Source organism: Bufo gargarizans, chromosome 6 (assembly GCF_014858855.1).
Source record: "Bufo gargarizans isolate SCDJY-AF-19 chromosome 6, ASM1485885v1, whole genome shotgun sequence".
Taxonomy (NCBI): domain Eukaryota; kingdom Metazoa; phylum Chordata; class Amphibia; order Anura; family Bufonidae; genus Bufo; species Bufo gargarizans.
In genome coordinates, this window is record NC_058085.1 from 308,386,658 (window position 1) to 308,410,443 (window position 23,786).

Here is a 23,786-nt window from a genome sequence, read left to right on the forward strand (position 1 = left end):
TGGTTACCGATCGGAGCCCCAGCGATTAAACTGGGACTCCGATCGGTACTCTCCGCTGCCACCAATGATAAGGGGGCAGATTTTAATTAGGAGGGGGAGGGACCCACTGGCCACCAGTGAACCTACAGTACTACAGGGGAGGACGGGGGGCCGGCCGCACTGCCCACCAATGAATCTAGGGGGGGGGCCAGCCGCACTGGCCACCAATGAGTTAACTACAGGGGAGGGAGGGGGGGGCGGCCGCACTGGCCACCAATGTGTTAAATACAGGGGGGGGAAGGGGGTCTGCCCCCTGCTGCCTGGCAGCACCTGCCAGGCAGCAGGGGGCAGTCATGTACACAGTTCTTTTAGTATATTCTAACCTGAAGCGCCCCCATCACCATGGGAATGCCTCTGTGTTAGAATATACTGTCGGATCTGAGTTTTCACGAAGTGAAAACTCAGCTCTGGAAAAGCTTTTATGCAGACGGATCTGCGGATCCGTCTGTGTAAAAGTAGCCTACGGCCACGGACGCGGGTGCCAATCTTGTGTGCATCCGTGTTTTTTCACGGACCCATTGACTTGAATGGGTCCGTGAACCGTTGTCCATCAAAAAAATAGGACAGGTCTTATTTTTTTGACGGACAGGAAACACGCATCACGAATGCGGCTGCAAAACGGAGCATTTTCAGATTTTTCCACGGACCCATTGAAAGTCAATGGGTCTGCGAAAAAAAAACGGAAAACGGCACACAAAACGTATGCACGCAACGGTCGTGTGCATGAGGCCTTATACTGTGTTTTATCTGCACGAAATCCGCAGAAAAAATGTTGTGTAATCTGCATCTTATGCCTCATTCACACATCAGTGTTCCGTCAGTGATTTCAAAACCAGGTACGGCTCTAAATACAGAACAGGTGCAGATCTTTCCCTTATACCTGATTTCTGTGTAGCCTACACTGCTGGTTTTGGCGCACAATCACTGATGGAAATCACTGACCAAAGCACTGACGTGTAAATGAGGCTTTATAGTCAAGAGCTACATTCATAAATCTACTCGATACTATAGCAAACAGTTTAAAAGCTTGGCGTCAGACATCGACTGACCATACACATTCAATAACTCTTAGCTAAATGATTGTTCGGCTGACAGCTACCTCTCCCGACTCCCTCTCAGCCTCCCCATAGACATACACATTTGGCTCGTAGGTGTATTCTGTGGGGAGAACAGAGAAAGACACTGCCAGACACTTCTCTCCCAGGAGAACAAAAGAATCAGGCAAAAATATTCATTTCGTACGATCTTTGTCTCCCCCTACATCATCTGGTGGGGGAGAGTTGGGAGCTACCGATAAATATTGTGTCGGCCGAACCCTCCTTTCTCAGTGAGTTTGGCCGACAAAAGACTAATGTGTGTGTGGGTGAGCCTCTAGGTGAGGCGATTGGAAGTGTTCATCTTCATATTCAACAGTATCGCTATATTAACTAGTATGTTTTGTAGCACTATATGTAATTTTTTCCAAATATTCCATTAAAGGCGTTGTCCGGGTTCAGAGCTGTACCCAGACATACCCATAATTTCACCCAGGCAGCCCCCTTGTTGTTAGCATCAGAGCAAGGGCAAGGGCTCTTTTATTTACAAAAACACACTGCTGGGTGGAGGCTTCCACCCAGCAGTGTGTTCGGTGACGTCACCATCTCTGATAGGTGGGCTTTAGCGCTGCCCTAGCCGTTTTACAGGCTAGGGCAGCACTAAAGCCCGCCCATCAGTGCCGATGACGTCACCGGGCTCACTGCTGGGCGGAAGCCTCCGCCTGGCAGTCCTATGGATAGCCCAGTTCATCACCGGAACTCCAGAAAATACCTTTGCCTTGCACAATTTTCTCAAGTCAAGGGGTTGCCTGGTTGAAAATGGGGATATGTCCGGGATCAGCTCTGAACTCGGACAACCCCTTTAACCGTAAGGCCAGAGGGAAGGGGTTAGGTTGAGAATTTGGTATGGGGGGGGCCTCATTTCAGTTTTCGCCTCAGGCAGCAGAAAGGCTAGGTGCACCCCTGCTCTACAATGTATTGGGACAGTTACTGAACAGTGCCTGGTGTAAATATTAAATTCCCTAAAATTCAGACCCCCAAGTATAGATATAGAGGTAGCATGGGAGAATTTAACTCTGAAACCTGCATAACTGTGAATGCTGCTCTGGAGTATAATACAGATTGTAACAAAGGATCAGACAGTGAATGTATTTGCAATGTTACTTATCCCTTTATGAGGGTCCATTTTATATATGAAGTGTAATCTGTTCCAGTTGAACTTTTGGTATCGGCGCTATTGCAGAGCAGCTGATCACCTGGACTGCGGGGTGTCAGATCCCCGCCAATCAGTTATTGATGGTCCATCCTTAGGATGGGCCATCAATATAAAAGGACTGGAAGCCTCCTTTAAACATGGCCAAATGAGTCTCAATATCATCTGCAGTCATTTTCTGCATTGACAGTAGTCCTTGTATTTAGGGCTGCAGTAGGCTTTTGTCATCTATGCAAGCCTCGTGGAAGTTATCTTTTGCTCAGCAAGTATTTGGTGTTTTGTTGCTGATCCATTCCCTGCCAGTGCTGAAGTTGCTGTTATAAACTGAACTGTCCCAGCTGCTTAGCTACTCCTTTAATGGCTTGTGAGTCTGCATAATTGGCCTATTCTATTAGGCTTTTGCCCTCAGTACCCTGCCAGCATCCTCCATCAATTGTCAGAACCACAGGAGGAGAACAAGTCACATAAGCAATTTGTTTAAACTCAAGGTAACACAACTGAAAAGGTTATGTTCAATTCTGTTCGGAGCCTCTGACTCAGATTTCCCCATTTTTTCTAAACAAGACATGGACATCTAATTGGACCAGATCAATCTCATTAAAGGTTGATGAAGGTCACATAAGTCTGGTAGATCAGTCCCACTGCCTCCATCCCCTTATACATAGTGATTCCTGCTATTGACCTCCAGAGACAAACGCGCGATGATCTTGGCTCTTAAAGTAAAGGTTAAGTTTTCTGCATTTTATTCTCTGTATTCCCTGTGCCTACCCATGACTACAGTTACACCAGGCCAGATAGTAACAATCTAGAAGCAGCTCCTTCTCACCACCACTGGACACCCTTCAACGAGGGGGACGTGCTTGGATCTACTTTGCTGCCATGCAGGGCCGGGCCGATACAGAGGCTGGGGAGGCTCAGGCCAGGCCAGCTACCCAGCCTCTGGGCGGCAGGCAGGCCACTGACCACGTCGCTGCTGCTGCCGCGCCTGCCGTGCTGGAGGACGGAGGGAGTAGAGAGCACTTGGCACTGACTTACGTGCTCCCTCCCCGCTCCGCCTCCTGGCTCGGCCGCTCCGCTGCTCTGGTCTCTGCTCAGTCGCTTGCCTGACTGGCTGCGTACAGCGTGCACTTTGACCTGACGCGATGTACGCAGTCATGTGCGCCCTCTGGAGACCACGAGCAGCGCGGGCAGCAGCAGGCAGCAGCACAGCACTGTGTCACGACCCAGCCCAGGCCCCAGCAGGGATAGAGCGTGAGAGTCTGCCCTGAAGTGAAGTAAGATAGTTTTTAAATAAAGATAATATTCTTTTCCGTCTGATCTGAAGTCTGATGGGGTTCTGGATGGGGTAAAATTACAAGGAACGCCCCGGGGGGGTTGGGGGAGTTGGGGTGGATGATGATGAATAACAAACAAACATACATCTAAATTGCGGGGGGGGGGGGGGGGGGGGGCTTGACTTGAGTCATCTACTGATCAGTGATCATCAGAGCATTAGAGCTGCAGGAATAAATGACATCTAAATGTCTGGTGGGGTAGATGGGGGGGGGGGGGGGGAGGGTCGAGGGCTGATGGGGGGGAGGGGGTTAGATGATCTAACCCAGCCCCCCTTCCACCATCAGCTCTTGTCCTACCACCCCATCTACCCATACCCCTGCAAAGCTTGCTAGTTTTTATTTATTCTGTCTTGTTGACAGGATTGTGTTTATTTATATTACGATTATGTGGTTATTGTCTTATATGACTTGTTTTTGCACTTTATTTCTATCTTTATATGGATCTAAAGAGGTTGTGCATTTGTTTACAGCTATAGTTAATTGGTACATTAAACTGTGCATATTTATGTGTGATTACAACAGTAAGTATTTAGTAAAGACTCCACAAGTTTGGGGGGGGGGGGGGGGGGGACGCGCACTTGGGCAGCTCAGCCTCTGTTGGTGGTGGACCATTATTTTTCGGCTTTAACATTTTTACAGTTTATGGTTTTAGCTTTATTGAGCTTTTTATCTGTTTCCTCTCCCTTGTTCAGTACTGGGATCTTTCGGCTCACGAATGCAGGCATGCTGGAAGTTTCTGGATGTAAAAAGAAAGGGTTTCATCCACACAGCAAAGAACCAAGGCAATTCAATGTAAGTGAATGCATACACATTATATACATTTACAAAGCTATGTGTGCTATTCTGCCTACAAGCGGATAAAGAGAATAAATATTTTCTGAGGATGGAATATCAGGTAGACGCTGATGCTGTGACAGACCAAGTTGCAGAGACTGCCTTGCTTTCTAGCTTCCTTTTGAGTTGCTAAGTAACACATCGTGAAATAGCGTGGGGTAGATTTTCAGATAATGCCAAATATATCTCTACGTTGCCATGCATTATTCCCTTGTAAACAGCTTGTTCCAAATATCTCCAGTTCTGAGCATTGTGTCATGTAAAAAAAAAACATATTGGAGCAGTGGGGCGTCTGGACTAGGAGAGTCGTCTTACTGAGCACCTCCTAACCAAATCAACTAAATGTTATGTATTTTAATGTGTAAATACGTTTTAAAATGATATGTTGTAAATGTATGTCGATTTAGGCGAGCACATCGAAGGTTAACTCCTCCTGCTTTGAAGCTGCCAGGCAGGGGTGGATGTCCACCCCGCTTGGTTCAACCTCCTCCCTGAGTGAGTCTGCAGTTGGCAATCAAGGAACTTCAGGAACGTGGGTCCTGTGAGGACATACCGCCAAGTAGTTGAGGCTTAAAAGGGGTTGTCCGGTTTCAGCCATCCATCCAGAGAGTACAGGAAGTACTGTATTTTTCGCCCTATAAGATGCACCGTTCCAAAAAACTCCCCTTGGTTTTAGAGGAGGACAATAACATAGTAACATAGTACATAAGGCCGGAAAAAGACATTTGTCCATCCAGTTCGGCCTGTCATCCTGCAAGTTGATCCAGAGGAAGGCAAAAAAAAACTGTGAGGTAGAAGCCAATTTTCCACACTTTAGGGGAGTAAAAAATTCCTTCCCGACTCCAATCAGGCAATCGGAATAACTCCCTGGATCAATGACCCCTCTCTAGTAGCTATAGCGTGTAATATTATTACGCTCCAGAAATACATCCAGGCCCCTCTTGAACTCCTTTATTGTACTCACCATCACCACCTCCTCAGGCAGAGAGTTCCATAGTCTCACTGCTCTTACCGTAAAGAATCCTCTTCTATGTTTGTGTACAAACCTTCTTTCCTTCAGACGCAGAGGATGTCCCCTCGTCACAGTCACAGTCCTGGGGATAAATAGATAATTAGAGAGATCTCCGTACTGACCCCTGATATATGTATACATATTAAGAAGATCTCCCCTCAGTCGTCTTTTTTCTAAAGTGAACAAGCCCTAGTTTTGATAATCTTTCAGGGTACTGTAGTCCCCCCATTCCAGTTATTACTTTAGCTGCCCTCCTCTGGCCCCTCTCCAGCTCTGCTATGTCTGCCTTGTTCACTGGAGCCCAAAACTGTACACAGTACTCCATGTGTGGTCTGACTAGCGATTTGTAAAGTGGTAGGACTATGTTCTCATCACGGGCATCTATGCCCCTTTTGATGCAACCCATTATCTTATTGGCATTGGCAGAAGCTGCCTGACACTGGCTTTTGCAGCTTAGTTTGCTGTTTATTAAAATTCCTAGATCCTTTTCCATGTCAGTGTTAACCAGTGTTTTACCATTTAGAAGAAGAAGAATAAGAAAACAATATTTTTCATTAGACCTCAGATCAGACCAGCAATCAGACCCCCAATGTTAATCAGACCTCAGCTCACAGCCCCAATTAGACCCCCAATGTTAATAGGACCCTTAATCAGACCTAAGATCCGACCCCCAATGTTAATAAGACCCCAATAAGACCTCAGATGAGACCCACAATCAAACCTCAGCTCAGACCCCCATTTGAATCATCCTCAATCAGACCACAGATAAGAGCCCCAATATAAATGAGACCCCGCCATGCCTCAGATGAGGCCCCCCATGTCTTTGATCGGCCCCTAGCCTCAGATCAATCCCCAGCTATACATCAGCCCCCAGCCTCAGATCAGCACCAGTCCCCAGTCTCAGATCACATAAAATAAAATAAATATCAACTTACCTCTCCTGCTCCGGATGCTGCTGCTCCTCACCTCCAGTGCTCTCCCTTCTTCTTCCTGCCATCGGCTGTGCTGTGACCCAACGCGCACAGCGTGAGTTCACAGAGCGCCCTCACACTTTGTGCAGCCATAGTACAGCCAACGGCAGAGGACCAGGAAGTGGTGAGTACAGAGCCTGGGGAGCACTGCATTCACCCCTTCCTGTTCCTCCAGTACTAATGAGTGCTTCCATAATGGAAGTGTCCATTAGTGTTTGCCCCATAAGACACAGTGAGACACCACTTTGGGGGGGAAAAAAGTGCATCTTATGGGGTGAAAAATACAGTAGGTCTGTTGAAAAGGTTTAGCAGTCATATTGGTTGGTGAAGGACGACTGCATGTGAAAGTAACCCATGAATGTTGGCTTGGGACTTCACACCATTTTGACTAGCAGTAGAAGCCTCAGGTCCCTAGTCATATTGGAAAGAGACATATATCTGTTAAAGGACTGTGCCCCTCAGTGGGCATTGTAGAAGCACCATTTAAGAGGATTCTGACTTTAAAGAGGACCTTTCATGTCTCCAGACTCGTCTGTTATAGTAACTACTTGCATTCCCCATGTAATAACGATCCGCTATTCTTATGACTCTATGTTATGCCGTTCCTCTTTTATTTCTACCAGAAGTTATAAATGAATTGCCAGCAGCTTGCAGTAAATATACAGATGGGTGTTCCCATTTGTGGGTGTGTCCCTGCACATTCTTCCACCAGCAGCACTGATTGGACAGAGTCAGACACACCCACTACTGGAGTACCTTTACTGCAGACTACTGGCAATGTATTTGTAAACTTCTAGCTGAAATAATATCGGAATGTCAGAACACAGTCATAAAATAGATGCTCTAGAATTGTTATTAGAGGGGAATGCAAGTAGTGACTAAAACAGACATGTCAGGAGAGGTGACGGGTCCTCTTGAAGAGTATAATGTACCACCAGGCTGAACTAGATTGAAGCATAGTAATATTGAAAGACTGTATCTGAATGTGACCTTATGAGAACTGTTAAAAAGAAATGTACCTACTCCCAAAAGTACGTGTATTTGCACTTTGCCAAAGGTTTCTGTAAAAACGTGGTTACTGGTTTCATAAAAGCCAGCCTATTCATTGTGTATTCACCATGCCCGGATCCCTGCCATCACCTCTAATGCCAAGGGCACCCCAACCGCCATCAGGCAGTAGACCCCAAACGAGGGTGTGACCTGAGGGGAAGAAAGGGTGTGCCCCTCCCTTCACTGTGTGATCCCCTGTGAGTGTGTCAACATTGGCTCTTCAAGCTAACAACAAAAGAAAGGTATTGTTTTAATCATCATGATCAACACTACCAGGCAGCATGGCTGGTTTAATAGGGTTGATCATGCTGACAGAGACTGTTTAAAATGTTATTTATGAGATTATAACCCCATCTTTTATTCCTTCTCAGACATGCAGACACGTGATTGTAAAGGATGCAAACATTTCCGTACTGGATCTGAGGTGATCAAGGAACGTCGGTATCCACCTTCCACAGATGGATGACAATAAGGCTGCCAGTTTTCTTAACCCATTTCCACAATGAATCCATGGACTTTTTTCTAATTTATACATTTTAAATGTGATGGTTTATTTATTGCTCCTGTACATTTTGAAATTTATTTTGTTTACTTTGATTTCTGTGACCACACAGGCCATAATAATGAAAACCCGTACCATCCGGTGTATGTAGATTCTTACATCAAACGAGGCCTGTAATTAAAAGTGCGCTTCAGATAAATCCATGTCCTGTGTTGAGGTCTCCTGGTGTACAGTACTCTTGTGGATGATGATTCAGGAAAACCAATGGCTGCTATTAGGATATGTATTTGCAGAAAAATAAACTAAAATTGCAGACATCTATTACGTTCCAAACAGTAACAATGCAATAATAATTTACATAAGCAGGGAAGTTACAAACCGGATTCCAAAAAAGTTGGGACACTAAACAAATCGTGAATAAAAACTGAATGCAATGATGTGGAGATGGCAAATGTCAATATTTTATTTGTAATAGAACGTAGATGACAGATCAAACGTTTAATCCGAGTAAATGTATTATTTTAAAGGAAAAATACGTTGATTAAAATTTTTACGGTGTCAACAAATCCCCAAAAAGTTGGGACAAGTAGCAATAAGAGGCTGGAAAAAGTTAATTTGAGCATAACGAAGAGCTGGAAGACCAATTAACACTAATTCGGTCAATTGGCAACATGATTGGGTATAAAAAGAGCTTCTCAGAGTGGCAGTGTCTCTCAGAAGCCAAGATGGGTAGAGGATCACCAATTCCTACAATGTTGCGCAGAAAGATAGTGGAGCAATATCAGAAAGGTGTTACCCAGCGAAAAATTGCAAAGACTTTGCATCTATCATCATCAACTGTGCATAACATCATCCGAAGATTCAGAGAATCTGGAACAATCTCTGTGCGTAAGGGTCAAGGCCGTAAAACCATACTGGATGCCCGTGATCTCCGGGCCCTTAAACGACACTGCACCACAAACAGGAATGCTACTGTAAAGGAAATCACAGAATGGGCTCAGGAATACTTCCAGAAACCATTGTCAGTGAACACAATCCACCGTGCCATCCGCCGTTGCCAGCTGAAACTCTACAGTGCAAAGAAGAAGCCATTTCTAAGCAAGATCCACAAGCTCAGGCGTTTTCACTGGGCCAGGGATCATTAAAATGGAGTGTGGTGAAATGGAAGACTGTTCTGTGGTCAGACGAGTCACGATTCAAAGTTCTTTTTGGAAATCTGGGACGCCATGTCATCCGGACCAAAGAGGACAAGGACAACCCAAGTTGTTATCAACGCTCAGTTCAGAAGCCTGCATCTCTGATGGTATGGGGTTGCATGGGTGCGTGTGGCATGGGCAGCTTGCATGTCTGGAAAGGCACCATCAATGCAGAAAAATATTTTTAGGTTCTAGAACAACATATGCTCCCATCCAGACGTCATCTCTTTCAGGGAAGACCCTGCATTTTTCAACAAAATAATGCCAGACCACATTCTGCATCAATCACAACATCATGGCTGCGTAGGAGAAGGATCCGGGTACTGAAATGGCCAGTCTGCAGTCCAGATCTTTCACCTATAGAGAACATTTGGCGCATCATAAAGAGGAAGGTGCAACAAAGAAGGCCCAAGACGATGGAACAGTTAGAGGCCTGTATTAGACAAGAATGGGAGAGCATTCCTATTTCTAAACTTGAGAAACTGGTCTCCTCGGTCCCCAGACGTCTGTTGAGTGTTGTAAGAAGAAGGGGAGATGCCAAACAGTGGTGAAAATGGCCTTGTCCCAAATTTTTGGGGATTTGTTGACACCATGAAATTCTGATTCAATATATTTTTCCCTTTAAAATTGTAAATTTTCTCAGTTTAAACTTTTGTTCCGTGATTTATGTTCTATTCTGAATAAAATATTAGAAGTTGGCACCTCCACATAATTGCATTCAGTTTTTATTCACGATTTGTATAGTGTCCCAACTTTTTTGGAATCCGGTTTGTACATATAATTATCCAGCAGCTGCACATTGCCCCATTATTAGCTTTTTATGTGTGATATTGTTTATGGACATTTAAGTTTGCTGCTTAAAGGGGTTGTTTCACTTCATCAATAAACATTTATTATGTGGAGGAAGTTAATACAAGGCACTTACTAATGTATTGTGATTGTCCATATTGCTTCCTTTGTTGGCTGGATTCTTTTTTCCATCACATTATACACTGCTCGTTTCCATGGTCGTGCCTGCACACTATAGGTAAAAGCACTAGCCTACGTGTGGTCCCAAAGTTCCAGCCACCAGAGAACCTGGCGCTTTTTTCTATAGTGTGCAAGCATATGACCACCACTGCAGGGTGGTCGTAGCCATGGAAATGAGCAGTGTATAATGTGATTGAAAAATGGTTCTAGCCAGCAAAGGAAGCAATATGGATAATAACAATACATTAGTAAGCGCCTTGTAATAAATTCCTCTACATAATAAATGCTATTTGCCGAAGTGAAACAACCCCTTTAAGTAGATCCATTCACAGTCACTTTAAATCCAAGCAATAGGGAAATGTTGAAGAATCTTTGTGGTTTTATGTAAATAAGACATGTATTATACATCCACAGGATTAGCCAAAAATGTCTGATAGGTGGAGGACCTATTTCTAGGTCCCACCATGACGCCAAACCATGACCATGACAACAAAAACTGTGAGAGCTGTTTATGTTGGTGGATTGTCTGGGCCGTCTGGAGCTTTTCCGCTGTGTGTGCAGGCCCTAATGTAATCCCTGCTCTCAACACCTCCCAGCTAGGTCACAATGGCGTAGATCAGTGGTGGCGAACCTATGGCACTGGTGGCAGAGGCCACACTCAGAGCCCTCTTTGTGGGCACCCGCACCCTGGAAAAAGTCTAAGGCGTATCAATATGCCCTAGACTATTCCTGCCATTCATCAGCGCAGGGTGCCCTATGAACAGCACAGGCAGCGCTCTGAATGTAGACAGGATATTATAGCTAAATGGTAAAGTACATGGAAGATATACTATACTGGTATTCAGGTTAAATTGCTGTGTTGGCACTTTGCGATAAATAAGTGGGGTTTGGGTTGCAGTTTGGGCACTCGTTCTCTTAAAGGTTCACCATCACTGTCCTAGATGGTGGGCAATTCTTAAAAATACCCATCGTGGTTCTCTCCGTCCAATGATGCACCCCCTCTGTCTGTCAACTGGGCAAAAAGTGTGTTGCAGAGGCATGTATAGCAGTCAATGATCTCTCACCAAAAGGTAAACAATTCAAAAGTAGCCCCTGAGAGGGCAGCGGAGAAAGCAGTTTTACGCCTGCTTGTAATTGCAGTTTCACAACAGCTGGGCTGCAGGAGGTTGCTGACTCTTGGTATAGCAGCACCATAAAGAGGCATACTCAGTTGTATGGAGCCACAGGAACACCATATGCCTCTATTCAGCCTCTTACACATGGCTCTGGTATCTGAAGTTGTGCCAGAATGTAATATACTAGAATAAAAAAAGGCTGCACAGGTAAAACGAGGACAAATGCCCGATATAATAGATACAAGGAGAATTTGGGGTGGAGTAGCCTTGTACCTATGAAACATTTACTGATATCACAGCCCATTCATGGTAATTGTGCTGTAGTACAGAAATATTAGTATCTTGTATAGAGTGTACTGTGGGTGCCCTTGATAAGATTGTTTGAAAAACCACATTTCATTGGCAGGTCAGATAGACTGAGGTCACCCAGCTCTCATTCTGTAGTTGCATATTAACTTTAATGGACTTTCTAGTAACAATCAGATTACTTACTTCCCACTGACGCCCAAGCTATGGAGCAGGAATGCAATTTTGTAAATTATTTGCGAAACCTCTCCTATATATTGTAGTTAGCACCCTGATGTATTAGTCAGAGGGTGCATCTACAAAGAACGTCTTTTTCTGGAGGAACCATCAGGTCTTTACATTACATGGACAACTCAATGAGTTAAATGAGAAATGTGTAATGCTTCATTTTCCCTGTGGAGGCGCTTTAGGGAAAATAAACACTTGCTTTCAGATTCCCCTACAGATTAAAGCTGGTTATTGGGGCTCAATGGCAAATTTTCCAATAACTTATTATACACCAGAACTGTGGGGCAATTTTGGTGCAAAACAAAGCATCTTAGGCACCATCCCTTTCCTATGAAACTCTGTCCTGTCCTATGAAGCTCTTTTCAGACAAGTCAGAAATAGTCTAAGAATCCTACTTGAAGCAAATTGTGCTACTTTTTAGACAGATTATAAGCACAGACACATTACAAAATGTGGCCCAATATCTGGTAGACCATTTAGCTGCTACATGCACATGGAAGGAGGACCAGATCTGGCTGGTCCTATGTCCTTGGTGAGCAAGAAGGTGGGGAACTAGCCCAAGTGTCGGGGAAAGGGTGTGGAGAGGGAAACAAACAGCAGGCCTGTTGCAAAATTCATCACCATAATGGGAGCCAATTTTGTCTTTTGTTACAGGGTCCCTGTCTTCTGTGTACGCCGTTGCACCTCATGTACATATCCTGTTCATCAGTAGTTTTATCAGTAGAGCCTCATCACATACGTACTGTATAAGCTGAACAGCCTGAATCTATGATGAAACCTCTTGAAGTGGTTGTACACGTTCATCCTGCAATACTCTAGATCAAGGGTGCACAACCTGCGACCTGGAGACCACATGTGGCCCTTGATACTATTGATGCGACCCTCAACCATCTGGTAACAGACGTATGTCTATATTTTGTGGCAACTCACGTGTGTTTTTCATATATTCTTTCATTAGATGGAAGTCCTGGAAGTGTAACTAGACATTTACAGTATATACTGTATGTTCAATATGCCATAAATAGAGTAATTAAGAAATAACCCTTTTAAAGGCTATGTACACTTTAGGAGGCAAACTTTTTTATGATTGCATTTTACTCATTTTGGGCTAAAAATTATTTTTTTTAATTGGTATTTATTAAAAATATTGAGCCTTTCTGTTACAAGGGGTTAACTGTTTGTCTAGCTGTGTGAATTTAACTTTTTACTTTGACTTTGTGCTGGTCATCTAATAACCCTTATCTCTAAATTACTAAGAGGTCATAAACACTTATTTTAGCCACATTCTTATCAGTAAGATAAGAACTGAGCTAATAATGTCAGAGAGCAGAGATAAGGAGCTGTCAGATTAGCTGGCTGACGGAGCAGAGAGAAAATTCAGATTCTATATTAGAGCATCTCGGATCTGAACAGAAAAAAGGTTCCATATTTGTAATAAAAATAGTAATAATAATATAATTGCCCAAAAGGTGTACATAGCCTTTAAGTTTTATTTTCAGCCTTTAGAAAAGGTTGTGCATCCCTGCTCTAGAGATTATTACAGATGTAGCAGGGCTAGCACTCAAGCTCTTAACTCAAATTTCTTAACTTATCAGCATTATCTTGAGACAAAAGCTATTGAAAAGCAATTGAAGGTGTTTGCTTAACGCATTTAGTTTAGATAACACGTCTCATAAATCGATGAGTGCTAATTCTACTACATCCATACATGGGGAAAAGGGGAAGAGAGTGATGGTATTGTCAGTCTTAGGTATTTTCCGGTTTACTAACACAATGTAGAGAATGACCATAGAGTTTTTCTACTGGATATAAAGGAAATCCTGAAAATTATCTTGCCCATGATCACTACTGTGTCTCACATTTCCAGAGCTGATTTCCAGTAACATTATATACATATCTGCAGTATAAGGAGTTGTATTTTTATGTTTTTACAACTACTGAATACTGAATAGGATTTTAGCAGAGGCTGGCGACTTGAGGTTGCTTGACTCACCCACCATTCCTGGCTGCTGCGATAAGCACTTCTCTGCAGACACAAATACCTGTTTCAATCCCCTGCCAGAATCAGATGATGTCCATTTGAGCCATGCCCCATTTGGATCCTACTGCCCTGAATTTATATTCTAGACCTAAGTCCAGGAAAGTGTAGGGTCCCATCTAAAAGGGCCACACTTTTGAAAAAATGTGCGCAAAGTGCCTTAACTTTTCATGCATGGTAGGTGCAGCAGTAATGCAGTTCAGAATAATATGTGCTTTCAATGTTTGCGTACGCCAGTACCAAATTTAACTATGTAACATTTAACGGAGATATGTTTATTGGTCTTTTTTATGTATCTTGTTATTATTGTTGCTTAGTAAAACTGTTAAGAGACTATGGCTGTTCCATGCTGTGTGTTCTCTTAGCGAAATTGCATTTCTATGACACTTCAGTCACTGCATGAAATAAAACATATGGACCTCATAGATAAATAAAAAAAAATCTAACAACCAATCAATAAGAGCCAATTCAATTACTTTTCTGTACAAATTAAATATAGGCAATCAGGAGAGTATATCTGTAGGGGGTTGCACCTGGACCATTGAGCTCATCAGATACCTCTGCTGTTTAAGAGGAGACCAGGGTGGCTTGTTACAGTTGGGAAGACCAGAGTTTTCATTGGGGCCCAGAAGATGAAGATTATGCTGATGGTGACAAAGCAATAAGTGCTAGTGCTATGTTCATACATGCAGGACTGCAATAGATTTACATCAGCCAGGGTGTAGCCAGGGGAGTGCTGGCAGAACAGGTGACCCAGGGACAGGACACTGTCTTGACCTGGGTGGGTGGGGGGAGTGCTGGCTGAGCAGGTGACCCAGGGACAGGCCACTGTCTTGACCTGGGGGGGGTGAGTGCTGGCGGAGCAGGTGACCCAGGCACAGGCCACTGTCTTGACCAGGGTATTCAGATATGGGGTTAGGGCAGCAAAATGAATATTTGCTCTTGGTTTAGAAAACCCAACCTATGACAGTGCTGTCTGACTTATGTGATACACAGTACAGCTGCTGCAGAGGCTTTTTGAATACAAAAAACGGAACTGAAGGTCAGCAAATCAGCTATTGACATGACCCCACAGTTCTTTTTCAAAAGAGGTTCTGCAGCAGCCTTCAGCCATCTGCTATGACCTGTAATTTTTTTTAACAAAATTGCTTGATTACCACCTATTTATATTCTATCCGTTTTTTTTGTCATTCATAGCTAGTCCACTAGGTGTCACTCTAACTGCGTGTCCATATACAGTACAGACATATCCGTTATACAGTAGTAAAACCACTACATAATACATTTGTAGAATAGATTAAGCTTTATTCATAACAAACAAAAACAAAAAAAAATACTTTATCGAATTACAGCCTAAGACATATTTTGGAATGAAATGGTGGCCATGTACTTGGAGTACACTTGAAGATATATGTTGGAATTGAAGACAATATAAAAAGAAAGAACATTTAAAAGCATTTGCGGTGCACAATGGAGGGGCCAGCTTCATCGTATTCTGGTTTGCTGATCCACATCTGCTGGAAGGTAGACAGGGAAGCCAAGATGGATCCACCAATCCAGACAGAGTACTTGCGTTCTGGAGGAGCTATGATCTAGAAGAACAGCAGAACATGGTCAGTCACTCAAGGACATTCATAATTCATATTATTTATTGATGTGTTTTAATGGTGCATAGATATCCAAAAATAGTTAAGTAATTGGACTTTATTGTGCAATATATAGGTCAACCAAAACATTTCTATTGGTATGTGATTTACTTTGTTTACAGGTGTAGCAAAGCTAAATAAGTCATTTACAGGGGATGTCCCATGAAGGATAGTTTAAAGTTAAATCATCAAATTGTGCACATTTGAGATGCTGAGCAACTGCCATTGTGGCGACACTGTCTCACTCTTACCCCTTGCTCAGCATCTCCTCTGACAAGCAGAGAAAACACTGCAGCTTCAGGGCTAGCCGCTCATCCAGTATTAGGGTACAGTACATTCAAATGCTTAGATTTGCTGCTGAAATTTCTGCAACTGAAAATCAGTTCTTTTCATCTGAATTGTTTTGGCGGCAAACGCAAGCATTTCCAAACTCCCCTTTAGTAAAAGTGAAAACAAAGTCTCACTTCCACTGAAAGGTGGAAACCCCCATTAACAATACTGCTTGATCTTCTCTTCATATATGTGGTCTACAGATGTGCGTGTTAGGTTATTTGTTCCAACATTTCTGTTTCTAAATATTAAACCTATAGAATTCACACATACTAGACGTATGGCTTTAGACATGGCCATAGAGATATGTATATGGGTGGAATATTTATTCTGTAGTGCTTTCGGTGACCAACAAAGCGCTGACAACTACTATAGCATTCCAATGATGTGAAACAATTACCTTGATTTTCATTGTGCTGGGGGCCAAAGCAGTGATTTCTTTTTGCATTCTGTCAGCAATACCAGGGTACATGGTGGTACCTCCTGACAGTACATTGTTGGCATACAGATCCTTCCTGATATCAATGTCACATTTCATGATGCTGTTGTAAGTAGTTTCATGGATACCAGCAGATTCCATTCCTGTGAGTTTGTAAGGGATTTTATAGGTTAGTACACAAATACTGTTTACTACTCTCAACCTAAAGATATAAAAAAGCCAGTGGTTGCATCAATGACAAAATAGCCTTAAAGGGAACCTGTCACCCAAAAATCGCCTATTAAGCTGTTTACAGTACCTTATAGTGCTGTATAGTCGTTTCCTGATGCACTTTTTGTTAGTGTTGCAGCATGTATGCTCAGTCAGAAATCGATGTTATATTCAGCTGCTGCCCCGTGCTTCAAGTCAGGCTTGAAGTCACGGGGGCAGCGGCCTCGGCGTCTTACATGGCCCTCTCCCCGCCCCCTGCCTCTGTGACTGACAGCCGAAATCCGATTCCGGGACCGCGCTCAACGGCCGCATGCGCAGTAAAGGGCGGCAGGAGCGCGGTCCCGGCTGCCGCGCGTACTACGCGCCGTCTTACTTTCGCCGCACTGCGCATGCGCCCGACATCCTGTATCAAACGCGCCCGCGCCCGGCATCTGGGCACGGGCGCGTTTGATACAGGATGTCGGGCGCATGCGCAGTGCGGCGAAAGTAAGACGGCGCGTAGTACGCGCGGCAGCCGGGACCGCGCTCCTGCCGCCCTTTACTGCGCATGCGGCCGTTGAGCGCGGTCCCGGAATCGGATTTCGGCTGTCAGTCACAGAGGCAGGGGGCGGGGAGAGGGCCATGTAAGACGCCGAGGCCGCTGCCCCCGTGACTTCAAGCCTGACTTGAAGCACGGGGCAGCAGCTGAATATAACATCGATTTCTGACTGAGCATACATGCTGCAAAACTAACAAAAAGTGCATCAGGAAACGACTATACAGCACTATAAGGTACTGTAAACAGCTTAATAGGCGATTTTTGGGTGACAGGTTCCCTTTAAGAAGTAAGCAAGTGACCTTTAGAAACAGCACATTTGAAGCCCTCAATAATATTAAAAGTCTACATTATATTTGTGGTCATGGCTACGGCCAAGAGATATCCTAAGAACCCTAGGGAGAGAAACAACGGGAACAGCCTAACCCAGCTAGGCATGTCTTAGCTAACCTGACTAAATGGCTTGTTGTATGCCCTAAGCCATGATAGTGGGTAGGCCTATAAGTGGGCATACCCTGTGGAAATGAGAAGATAAGGGAGGGAGGGTGGGGCACCTAAGAACACACGCCTATGAGTGAGGCTGTGGCTCGTATATGAAGAGCCTCCGCTCCTCCCACAAATGCAGGCTGACTAACCAGCCTTACCAACATGTACTTTAAGTTGTTCAGTGATCACATGTGAAATTCAATTTGTACTAGTTATTTAGCCAATATCTCAGCCCCCTGGTAGCATACCAATAGGAAGCTTATAGGACACTTGTCTGATAGGTTCAACTACCTTCTAAATACTGTAGGTGTGTTCCATTTATCTGTAGATGAACAGACACATCTGAAAATGTTTAGTGATAGCATGAAGGTTTATCTTAGAAGGTAATTTTTGGAAGGTACTAATGGTAAGTGTGTCAATAGTCCAACTCCATATAAATTCATCACGACACAATGTAAATTCATTCATTGAGCTCACCAATGAAGGAGGGTTGGAAGAGAGTTTCAGGGCAGCGGAACCTCTCATTGCCAATGGTGATGACCTGACCGTCCGGAAGTTCATAGCTCTTTTCAAGGGAAGAAGATGAGGCAGCAGTAGCCATTTCATTTTCGAAGTCCAGAGCCACGTAGCACAGCTTCTCTTTGATGTCACGGACAATTTCACGTTCAGCTATATACAGGAGAGAAGGCAACCATTAGTCTCTTGTTTCTAGTCCCTATCGTTGGTTCCATGGTTGCTTGTCGTGAAACTGTTAGCCTTACCAGTAGTTACAAAAGAATAGCCACGTTCAGTCAAGATCTTCATGAGGTAGTCTGTTAGGTCACGACCAGCCAGATCAAGACGCATAATGGCATGAGGGAGGGCATAACCTTCATAAATTGGTACATTGTGGGTGACACCATCACCAGAGTCAAGTACGATACCTAGAAAATAGGCAAATGTTGGTCAACTGCTGTCATCTAGGAGTAACCATATATTTGTTAAACAGTAATGTCTCTCCTACAGCAGATCTTTATTGCTTTTATACCCTTGTATGTGATTATGCCAGAAGTCCTTCCGTTATTGGTTTTATTGGAGTTTCTAGCTGAGCTTCCCAATTTAAATGGTCTATAGCTCTATGGGCCTTACAGTTATATGATTCTAGTTCTACTTTTTACTTACCAGTTGTACGGCCAGAAGCATAAAGGGATAGCACCGCCTGGATAGCAACATACATTGCTGGTACATTGAAGGTCTCAAACATAATCTGCAAGGAAAGCACATGTTTTGAGGCATTACCCTAAATGCACATTCTGTAAACCTTGAGAACCACAACATGTCAAAAAAATATGGACATATATGTATAAAGAAAGGCATGAAATAGCCACAGTTTTTTGTGTGTGTCAGGGATGTAGTTATAGGGGGCTGGCAAAGCATGGAGCCTGGGTGCTGGGGGAACATCACTCTCCCTTCATTAAATTCAGAACCAGGGTAGCAAACTTATTTGTCATATTGGACTTCTTGGAATAATTCCTGGACTGATTGGTCTAAAGGTACAAGTATGATTGTAGATGGAATATGATGTACTACAATAATTAGTATTTTTACCTGGGTCATTTTTTCACGGTTTGCTTTGGGATTCAATGGAGCCTCTGTGAGAAGGGTTGGGTGTTCCTCTGGAGCCACACGCAATTCGTTGTAGAAACTGTGATGCCAGATCTTTCAGAGAAACAAACAAAAAAAAAAACATTGAATAAACTACAGAGGACTGACAAATAGTTTATATTACATATGAAAGTGGTCAGCAGTACCTTCTCCATGTCGTCCCAGTTTGTGATGATGCCATGTTCAATAGGGTACTTCAGTGTAAGGATACCTCTCTTGCTCTGAGCTTCATCACCAACATAGCTGTCCTTCTGACCCATACCTACCATCACACCCTGTGTACGGAGGAAGATAGGTTATCCATATGAACTGTTTATACAGTAAGTGATCAAGAGGTGCTGGTAGTAGATGTTGTAGAGTCCTCTTTAAAAAAAAAAAAAAAAAAAGGGGGCACGTTTATTAAGACCGAAGTTTTAGATGCCGGTCTTAATAAACCCCTAAGCTGGAGGTGGTTCAGCCGACCTCTTCATAACTTTGGTGGATTCTCCGCTAGTTCTAAATGTAAGCCAGCTTCATAGCTGTCTTACATTTAGACCTTCTGAAACGCCCCCCACCCCACCCCACGCCACACCACGCCCACTTATTTAGACCTGGCATAAGCGGATAGAAGTCGCAGATTGCAGCACAACTAGCTGTTACGCCGCAGTCTGCAACTGAAATACTCCTAATATAGGCATATTTCAGCTTAATGAATGACCCCTCCATATTCATTATAGTTTATCTCTTGGAAATTACAGTTTCTCCTTGTGGAGATCCAGATGTTGTAGGGAGTCTGTCATAAAATGATCCCTGGGAAATGGTATGCAAATTAGCTCTCCTCTAGAAGGAAGAAAAGTGTCTCTACTGCCAACTATAGGTAGTCACCCTGTAAGTCAATATCCTCATTAAAGAGGCTTGAATCACGACCAAGAATATTTTTCTAATAAACCTATCTCCAGTCAGTAGAGCAAATAATTTATATACAGTATGTGTGTGTATTAATATCAGTCTACTGTCTGTCTAATGTGGAGATCATAGGAGAAGCCTAATGACATCATACGACATCCAGAGTGTGATGGAAAATAGAAATGTAGGAAGGTTTCACTATCCTATAGGAAAAATTATATAGGGGACAAGCAATAATGTGCAATAAAGAGTATAAAACTATTACTATTACTGTAATAAGCTGATATAATTCTCAATGATACACTACACTACAAGGAAATAGAAATCTTTTTACCTGATGCCTGGGGCGACCCACGATGGAAGGGAATACTGCTCTCGGAGCGTCATCCCCAGCGAAGCCAGCCTTACAAAGTCCAGAACCATTGTCGCACACCAATGCAGTAGTATCTTCTTCGTCGCACATTTTGCTGTTATAACTTACTCAAGCCTCTCAAACAAGAAACCTGTGAAGGGAAAATACCAGACATATGTATATATACAGCAGATATATATCTTCATAACTACTAACAAGAGTCTACTTAAAATACGGTCAGGATCTTACTGCTGCAGTGATCACTTTTGGATCTACATGAATATTATTTAGATTTCAGCTATGATCTGAAGTTGAAGGGGTTGTCCAAGAAGTTAATATTAGAGAGTCCCACTGCTGGGACCCACACTTGACTTACCCAGCTAATCTTGGCCCCTGAAGATACCTGAAGTTCAACAATGAGGTGGCCAGATTTGTTCTCCAATAGGGTATATTCAGATGGAAGATTTGGGTGTGGATTTGGTGCCAAAAAAAGGCCCAATCTGTGCCGAAACCACCTCCCAATGTTTTCAATGCAAGTCTACGCTACTGTTCTGTAATGTGCTCAAGGGTTTTTGCAGTATGGTTTTCAAGACCACGCCAAGAATGTACGGTACAGGTCCATTCTTGGTGGGATTACCGTGTGGACCCCTGGCAAAGCAGCAGCGGGAGCCTGCTCACAGCTTAGCTCCCTTTAATAGAGCTAGATCTAGAGTGGGTCCACATGAACACCCACGGCAGAACCCACAGGACCTGCAGCACACCAGTTCCTGCTGTGGGATTTAGCCATGGACATAATCCTCCATGTGGGCATACTCACAGTCTTCCCATTTATTTCTATAGAACTAACCATGTGTGGTCAGCTATCTAATATGAACAGGATTGGCTTCTCAGACTGACGGTGGTTTTGGCTGCCAGACCCCTTCACTCTAGCTTTTTGACATGTTAAAAAAGTATATTCGGGATGATCACTTTAAGGCCTCTTGCACACGAACGGTTTTTTTTTCCTTTTCCGTTCCATTTTTTGCGGACCGCAAAATACTGAAAAAGCCATACGGTCGTGTGCAAGAGGCCTAAGTAACAGTAAACTATAGCTGATAAAAAAATATATATAAAAATTGTACTTTAGGTGCATTTCAAGTGAAGTCTTCGCTAGCATTACTATTGTCCCAGAATTAGGACAAGCTAACCATTCTAGAACAAACATTGCTAAAAGGGTATGCTGGGATTTATAGTCCCAGGCCAGTGTACCAGAAATTCCCTGTGGGAAATTCCTATGTGATGTCACCTGCGCCCTTACCACACCCTCCCATGGTTTTCTCATTATGACCACCCTGCACTCTGTAACTCTAAGATACATTTGGAACAAAAAGTCAAGAGTGTAAAATAATAAAATAATAAACTGCTTCAACACGTTACGGCATTCTCCTTTCACAACAGGAATGAGTCATCTAGAAATCCCTGATTTCCTACTCAACATCTGTTGCTGTCTTACATTTGCACAAAAAAAAGCTAAATAAAGTTAGTTTTTTCCCGTGCACCCATATTTGAATGCAGAGGTTTGCAGGGAGTAGGCAGGCACTGCTGTGATAGGTGACCCACATGAATGAAGTGGCTCATAAGATCCATTTCCTAATTAGGAAATATTCTGTCAAATCTCTGTTTTGGGAGCAGGGGTTTTGTTCGTTCAAACTCACATCCAAGACATACTGCCAGCTAAAAAAAAAAAAAAAAGGAGCCTGGGAGGGGCAGAGACTTTACAGAACTACTTTAAGCACAAGCCATATTTAGTCATAGACCCCCAAACCGATGAGTGCAGTTGTAGCAGAGTTGTGTTTGGTATTTGGCATAATCAAGATATCCCCACAGAACTGCAGATAAACCTGTTAAGCTGCCAGAACGTTGACTATCCATGCATGCAGCCGCACACAGTTAAATGGCAAATTCAGCACTGCTACATCTATAGTTAAGATCCTGTAAAAGCATGTTCTGCCTCCTGTCAAACTGCCTTATACGATGCAGGCCTCCACTAGCTGTCAGCAGGCAGCCAGACAGATAAAGAACATATCCATTAGCCTCCAGCCTAGTCCACATCACCCATATCATTTCCAGCATCCCAGTTACTTCCAGGCAACACATGGTTAAGCCTCTGCTTCCAGATTTCTTTCCCAAAGGACATGAAAAAAATTGTCTCACCACACTGACACTGACTTTGTGTAGACTTTACAGATGTAGCAGGGCTGAGTATGTCATTTTATCACTTTGGGGTGAAATGTTTTTTCTCCCTTTAGTTTAGTGCAGTTCTATGTGAAATCACAGAGTGATTTCACCATGGTTCGCGCCCTATGGCAAACTCAGCTCTGCTATGTATTTTTTTTCTTCTGTAATTCAAAAATGTTTCAATGCATAGAAAATTTAAAAAGGCAAGTAAGACAATGGAAAGTATGATCTAGAGAAAGAGGTGAGACTAATCGTCAGAAATAATGCATTCTGCCTGGTAGCTAATCCCATTGAGTGCAAGCTGAGTGCACAAGTGACTGGGCATCACTTACCCTGACGGTGCTTTGCTGGGGTTAGCTGCTCCGGGATGGTGCAGTGGAAATCTGGAACATGTTTGACTATATAGTCTGTTGGCCTGTTCCCCTCCCACCAGCTTCCCAAAGAAGGAGCACAGACAGACTTCTACCCCATCTCTCACTCTAACACATCCATATAGGGACCTCAAGACAAAAACCTCTAATCTGGGTGGATGAGGACCCTGGGTCTCTTCCATTGCATTCCATTATAGTACTCAAGGAGCAGGAGGAGATTTCAGCTGTGGAATATAAACAAATGTAAAAATTCAGGACAACTGGTAAAATACCGTCATACTGTACTACTGACAGGCCGCCCCTGGCATCCAGTAAACATTCTTCCATACAGGGCAGACGCACTGTACATCTGATGGAAGAAAGGTAATGTGTGCACTGGGAATGTATCACTTCATATACTGTAGGGATCTGTTCTCCAAAAAGGGAGTGACCCAGAAATCCCAGCCACAGAGCAACAGCCAGGAATTGGGGGGGCCAATACATACAGTATAGGTCATCTAGGGCTGGTCTGTAGGCTTTTTAATAAATCTATTTTTAATAAATCTTTAATACATTACATCTACAGTATAAGATGCCCTAATAAAGCTAAGACGGAAGGCAAAGTCACACCCTACCGAAGATGGAACCAGGGGATCAGAGCTGTAGGGCACGCTACACCATATGTACCTACCTTGCTCCACTTGTCAGTGAGGCCTTCAACCCATTCCTAACTGTTGGGATGACTTTTCTGTTGGCTTCTTATTTTGTGTAACTTGCTCCCTCTCTGACTGGGTAATACTGATGGGAGGTTCAATATTTGCACCTCCATTGGCATTTTGGGACCTGGTGTG

The 23,786-nt window shown here is 43.5% G+C and overlaps 2 protein-coding genes across 3 annotated transcripts in view; one reads left to right on the forward strand and one right to left on the reverse strand.

Annotated features, from left to right (window-relative positions):
• The window catches only part of STAMBPL1 (STAM binding protein like 1), a 92,160-nt gene extending 83,951 nt beyond the window's left edge, over positions 1-8,209 (forward strand). For both annotated transcript variants that reach the window (XM_044297033.1, XM_044297032.1), the window contains exons 11-12: positions 4,313-4,412; positions 7,859-8,209. In XM_044297033.1, the coding sequence (XP_044152968.1) occupies positions 4,313-4,412; positions 7,859-7,915 (157 nt within the window). In that variant the 3' untranslated portion in view covers positions 7,916-8,209. The remainder of the gene's footprint in view (positions 1-4,312; positions 4,413-7,858) is intronic.
• Positions 8,210-15,125: 6,916 nt separating this feature from the next.
• ACTA2 (actin alpha 2, smooth muscle) lies at positions 15,126-23,070 on the reverse strand. The gene is made up of 9 exons (XM_044296302.1): positions 22,918-23,070; positions 20,351-20,519; positions 19,278-19,406; positions 19,075-19,185; positions 18,649-18,733; positions 18,249-18,410; positions 17,965-18,156; positions 16,218-16,399; positions 15,126-15,433 (listed from the first exon to the last, which is right to left on the reverse strand). The coding sequence occupies exons 2-9, from the start codon at positions 20,477-20,479 to the stop codon at positions 15,290-15,292; spliced, it is 1,134 nt and encodes a 377-aa protein (XP_044152237.1). The 5' UTR covers positions 20,480-20,519; positions 22,918-23,070; the 3' UTR covers positions 15,126-15,289.
• Positions 23,071-23,786: the final 716 nt, after the last annotated feature.

Excerpts from the sequence above, each read along its gene's own strand:
- ACTA2 (XM_044296302.1), bottom strand. The coding sequence starts at position 20,479 with ATGTGCGACGAAGAAGATACTACTGCATTGGTGTGCGACAATGGTTCT. Across the intron at positions 19,407-20,350 it reads TGGGTCGCCCCAGGCATCAG|GGTGTGATGGTAGGTATGGG; the intron begins GTAAAAAGATTT and ends CTCCGTACACAG. Across the intron at positions 18,411-18,648 it reads TGCTTCTGGCCGTACAACTG|GTATCGTACTTGACTCTGGT; the intron begins GTAAGTAAAAAG and ends CCTATTTTCTAG.